Source organism: Camarhynchus parvulus, chromosome 1, assembly GCF_901933205.1.
Source record: "Camarhynchus parvulus chromosome 1, STF_HiC, whole genome shotgun sequence".
Classification (NCBI taxonomy): Eukaryota; Metazoa; Chordata; class Aves; order Passeriformes; family Thraupidae; genus Camarhynchus; species Camarhynchus parvulus.
Genome location: NC_044571.1, coordinates 26999466 through 27005465, shown reverse-complemented (window position 1 = coordinate 27005465; position 6000 = coordinate 26999466). Strand labels below are relative to the sequence as shown.

General features: G+C 36.2%; 1 protein-coding gene across 1 annotated transcript in view; it reads right to left on the bottom strand.

Moving 5' to 3' along the window:
* Positions 1–884: 884 nt before the first annotated feature.
* Positions 885–6000, bottom strand: part of SEPTIN10 (septin 10) — a 23215-nt gene continuing 18099 nt past the window's right edge. Inside the window, exons 8-10 of the mRNA XM_030950973.1 lie at positions 4460–4592; positions 1924–2109; positions 885–1716 (exon numbers count right to left, since the gene is read on the bottom strand). Of these exons, the coding sequence (XP_030806833.1) occupies positions 1573–1716; positions 1924–2109; positions 4460–4592 (463 nt within the window). The 3' untranslated portion in view covers positions 885–1572. The remainder of the gene's footprint in view (positions 1717–1923; positions 2110–4459; positions 4593–6000) is intronic.

Below are 6000 nucleotides of genomic sequence, written 5' to 3'. Positions count from 1 at the left end.
AAATAAAAGAACTCCAGAGAACTATACCTCTTATAGTCTCCCATTAGTTATCATGACTACTGAAAACATACAAAGCACTTAGAACTTGTTTTAACCAACCTGGAGTTTTTGTAAATCTTCAACTGTAACTGAATGCCACACTCAAAACGTCAAATATAGCTACTTTCCATATTGAGTTAGTGATATCAGATGAACTATCCTGCAACAGTACAGCATTGCAAAAATATCTCAGTAAATTTTGATTTAAAAGACCATATCTGAAATTTAGAACACTGCTTGTACATAAAAGCCTACAAGCAAAAACTTATCAGCAAAATCAGTAAGTGGTTCAAATATGTCAATAGTTGTATTAAATAACACTTAGTGGACTAATAAACAATATCATTTGAAAAGAACTCTTCAGGAAGCTTGCAGTGGATATATTCACGGAATACTTTTGTACTACACCGTTCATAGTCTGAATGGAACTGTTTATGGCAGGCAGGGATTCTTTGGCACAATGCATTTAAAATCAAAGCAAGCTGACCACACTTATTTAAGGCAAACCCATATCAAGGCAGAGCTGTAACAGAAACCCTGTGATGACAATGACAGTAACCACCACACTGTGTGTGTGCAGATCATGCTTAAAAATTATTCTTTTGCAGAATGCAGCAACAAGAGATATTAGCCAAACATTTAAGTAAGAAACTGGAACTCCTATACCTTCAAGAGCACACCATGAATCACTGCTTCCTCATGAGAAATTACCAATATTGTGTCTTCTGTCATCAGTACTACATAAAGCTGGAACTGAAAAACCACAACAAGAATATAAACTCATCATACTCTGAAGAAATAAAACTAAACCAGAGGAGTTACTCATAGTAGTGCAGATAACAACTTCTGTTACCAGGAATTCCACTTTCATATGCAAATCCAGAAAAAAAGGAATTCAGGAAAAGGAATTTTGTAACAGTAGTTGAAATGGAATATATTTTGGCTAAATTATGCTTCTAGCATACACCCCAAAAATGTCAAAGCTTGATGATTCTGTGGAAATATGTGCACCAACATAGCTTCTAAAGTTCTTCAGAATATAGCAGTTATAAATAAATTCAGAACCAAGAAATCTGTTTTCAACTGCAGGAAGTTATTAATTAACAAAATGTTATCTGCAGTAAATTTGTAAATTATCAGGAAAGAAAATCAGCAAGTTAATTGACTTCTGGTTTTGGAGGACAAAAACATTTAAGTCAATTTAATTTAATATATGAGTATTTAATTCGACGTTTTTATATAAATCAGTTGAGAGTGTTATTCTGGACACTACTTTTGAAAGTATTTCTGAATTTTCACAATTTATTCAAGTTTTTCTTTTAAGAGTGGTGAAAGAAAGAAGTGTGTGGGTGGGAAGAAAGTGAAATCTTTATTGGGTCATATTCTGCACTTTGTGTTTTTACAGCCAATTTTTTCAATGTCTTCTCTCAAAAACCTGTACTAGGAAGACACATCTAATACGGGCCAAAGAGCAGTTAGACTACTTCATAAAACTACTAACATACCCTACCATTCAAAATCTGAGTGCTGCAATCAAATACTACTACTGAAATTCCCTGGGTGAATTTCTCTCTCTAACTCCTCCTTCTCACTCTCCCTCTCGCTCTGCTCTCCAACATTCATAGCTCCTTCATCTCTGATATGAAAGCACTGGACTTCAAGTTGAAAATCTTGCTTCTTTCATGGAAAAAAGAAAAGAAAGACAAAACAATGCTCATAGAACATACAGCAATTACTCTAAAAGGAAATCCAAGCATGAGGGTATTTTATACACTTCTGTCTTCTTATCACAGAATAGGAGCATCTGTTTTTTTAAAGGATTACTGAAATTTGAGTTATAAAAGCGAATGTGAAGAACTTTCTCATTGCTCTCTGATGACTTACTTTTTGCAATCCTTGTGTCTTCAAACTGACAGGGCTAGAGACAGACACTTGTGACTGAATCGATTCAGAGACAGCTTTCTTCTCAACAAACTGAGCTTTTTCATCTCCTAGAAGTTTTTTCTCTTCCCCTAGTTTCAGCTCCTCCTCTTGATGCATTAGCGTAAGATGTTCAAATTCAGTCAGTACCTATTTAAAGAAAGCACAAAAAACAACATTTCCAACTGGCAACACAAGGTGGTGATATCACAATATAAAAACCCTCTGCAAAATAACACTAAAACCCATGTCAGCTTGTGTTAATAGTCGTTAGAAATTGCAGTTATTTCCCCAAACTGTTAAGATTAAAAAGCAGCAATACAAAAAAATAGTAACTTTTATCAGACTGTTCTCATGATCCAGGATACTACACTCAAAGTACAGGTAGAAAACATGGAAGGCACTAAGTGAATACTAGATTCCCTACTACATTTTACTGTATCTTTATTGTATCAAAATAAGGAGGCCTTTAGAGGTAAACCAATTATCAACAGACAGATTAAATCAAGATGACTCAAGTAGAATATAGTGGGGAAGTGTATATTGATCAGATTTAAATATAACCAGAGTTAGTCTGGTTGGGGAGTTACTGGTGGGCTGCAAGAAGCTACCTACTTCTCTGCTCTTTGACTGGGTTTTTTTGACATACTAATGCATTTTCGTTTCCAGATGCATTTTAACCAGTTCAAACCTACTGTGAAGTTGTATGTGACAACAAAAGAGGTACTTCATCCTTCCCCATCTCCCATTTCCCCCCACACAAATTCTCCTAGAATCCTGCTTTTGCAAAGAAGAAACTAACTCAGTCTATAAATGTAACAGTATGCCTGCTGTACACAGCAGACCTGACAAATTTTATAGATGCATCTGCAAGTCTCCTCTAAACGATGTGAAAGAAATCTGAAGTTCAAAAGAAATTTCCAGTTTTCTTTAGTTTCCAGATACAAATACAGCAGTAAGAGAATATGACAAATGTTCTTTAGGAGTGATTGCATGATCACTTTCCCACATCAGGAACTTAGAAAACTAATATCCATAATTCTGCAATATGTAGAGTTCACAAACCACTTGGTATAAATCATACAAGGAAAATATCAAAGGGTTAGCACAGATACTGTGTAAGACCTTGCTGAACCTGCTTTGAACATGACTAAGCATTCTTCCAATTGAACAGCCTCACACTGAGAAGGACTGAACCTCTTTTTTTTTTCTCTACAAGTAGCATGGGGGTCTTAACCGATTCAGAAAACAAATACTAAGCTGCCTTCTTATTTAAAACATACACCTGAACATCTCAAAAAACCTGCTACAGATTTGCTGAGGGACTGACATACAGAAAAGAACATTAATAAAAATACACAGGTTTCCAATTTCAATTAAACCAGTGTTTGAATATAAATACATGTGACCATGATAAGAGTCTGGCAGAAAGTAGATGAGAAGATCCTATCTTGCTAGTCCAGCTTGACAGGACTAAGTCTTCAAAAACAGAGCCAAGATACATTCCACATTTTCAAACAGCCTTAAGGCAGCTGGGAATAGATGAGATTTTGACACCAGAACTGAAACAAACCAAGAGAATACCAGACATAAACACTTTCAAACCTCTCAGCATGAGGGCTGAGCTTAGATTTAATAACTAAATCTGGAAGTCATGCAAACGCACATGGCCCACTCTGAAAAGCCTCAGGAGAAACGTTTTCCTAAAATCTTGGTTTTTACAGAGCAATCTACGCATAAAAAGCACCTACTCTGTTGTTATGGCATACCAGTGTTTCTCAGCACATTGCTAGAGAAGACAAAGAAACACAACCATTATATTAATCACTCTCTTACTTCACCATATCAACTCCTCCTCTACAGATGTGCACCAGCTACCCACGAATGCCTTTAGACCATAAGCTCCTGCCTTCCCAAAACAAGATCCATTTATAGAATCACAGAATCATGTATGCTGGGAAAGACCTTTAAGATCATCAAGTCCAAGCATGAATCCAGCACTGCCAAGTCCACCCCTCAACCATGTCCCCAGGTGCCACATCTACACATATTTTAAATACCTCCAGGCATGGTGACTCACCACTTTCCTGGGCAGCCTGTTCCCAATGCTTAAGAACCCTTTCTGTGAAGATGTTTTTCTCATATCCAGTCTAAACTTCCCATCACACAGCTTTAAGTCCATTCCCTCTCATGGTGTCACTTAGCAATTGAGAAAAAAGACAAACCCCAAACTCACTTCTTCTTTCAGGCAGTTGTAGAGAGCAATGAAGTCTCTCTCCCCTGAGCCTTCTTTACTTCATGCTAAACAACCCCAGCTCCCTCAGCTGCTCCTCATAAGACATATTCTCTTGTTTGCTGGTGTCTAATCAAACTGCTTTTGATTTAATGCATTACTGTCCTCAAAATACTAGGAAATTATAAATATCAAGCAGTGATTTTGTTAAGAACTTAGCTGTTCCAAATCTCAGAAAACAAACTCAAGACAGACAGGCATGCTTGCCTGTTGCTCTGCCTCTTCCAACATTGCTGCTTTCTCCTTCACTCTCTGCACAAATCGTTGCCATATCTCCTCTTCTTTTCTTTCCACTTCAAGGCAGAACTCCAGCCTCTTTGCCTCAATGACTTCCTGTAGACTGAAGTTCAAAAATGTAAGCAACTCTCCAGCATGCTGCTTTACTCAGCGTGGAAAACCAACAATCTAGAAAATTATTTAAACAATTAATACTCATCTGAAATATTAATTTCTACAGCTTCCCACATAAAAATTCAAGAAACCTAAACAGAAGCAAGCATCTTATCTTTCTATTTTTTTATTTACGTAAACAACCCTGAGTAAAATTACTTATGCTAACAGCTCCTGGGCAATTTACATTTCAAAGTAAATACAACACTTTAGGCATCTCATGTTCTAAAGACCTGATTTATACCTTTCTGACTCCAGCATGCATAAGCTTCTTCTTTAAGTTGCTTACTACTAAGACACTGAAATTGCCACAAAAATCTCCCAAAATTTCCAAATTGTGAAACCTCAGTCTTCAAGTAGGACCATACAAAAACAATTAATCTGGAGCACTAATGTAACAAAAAATTGATTGTTCCTATATGAAAATGGAAGAAAATAACAGGATCTTCAAAACATATAGCGCTCTTTTTTTAATGTCAATATTTAAATATGGCAGAATTACATTAATACAGAATGAATTCAATTTCCTAAACAGTTCAACATCCAAAGCACAGGGTTACTTTTCAACATGCAATAGCCAAAACCTCAAGACCGCTTGTTTTTTCCTGAACCCTCTCTTCCAGAAGTAAATAAACTGCATATATCCTATACTTATATTTGAAACTATATAGGAGGAGTAAATCAGATCATTGAGCAAATCTCTGGCAAAAAAACAAGTCAGCAAGTAAATAAAACATTTCTTTACTTATAAATCTATGCCTCCCTTCTCTTTTCAGTACACAAGATAATTTTTTTCCCCTCCAAGCAACAAGAACTTGAAACTGAGATACTTCTTTCATGTCAAAGCATGTCATGGCAAATTAAAAGATGCTAGTAATTTATTCATATGAATAAACTACTAGAGGTTTGACATTTTCAGGGTCTATACTAGCACTGCCAGGCAGGGCTGGTGGGAAATGTTTGCTTTTCAAGAAATATGAATGGAGCTTGTACCCAGATGTACCTCATACACCAAACTTCCTTTGAAAAGCAAACCTGCTTAATGACACAAGTTCTTCCATCAAAATATTTACCCTAAACTTCTCTAAGTCACATGATTCCAGAGAGCACAACTGGAGGACCACAGCTGTTTTAATGGTTATTGGAAACTCAAAAGCATTGTCTTCTGTGACATTTGGCTTAAGAACAGATCTATGTTATAGCTTTTTTCTGGAGCTGTTCTTTACATGTTTTGCTGAGTCAGCCCTTCCCAGCTTACAGGAGTTTCTGTCCTTTGACAGGTAACTCATGCCTTCCACCCTCATGTAAAATAAATAGGTATGTATATTAAGTATTTCATTTTGATTTATACTTTTAAT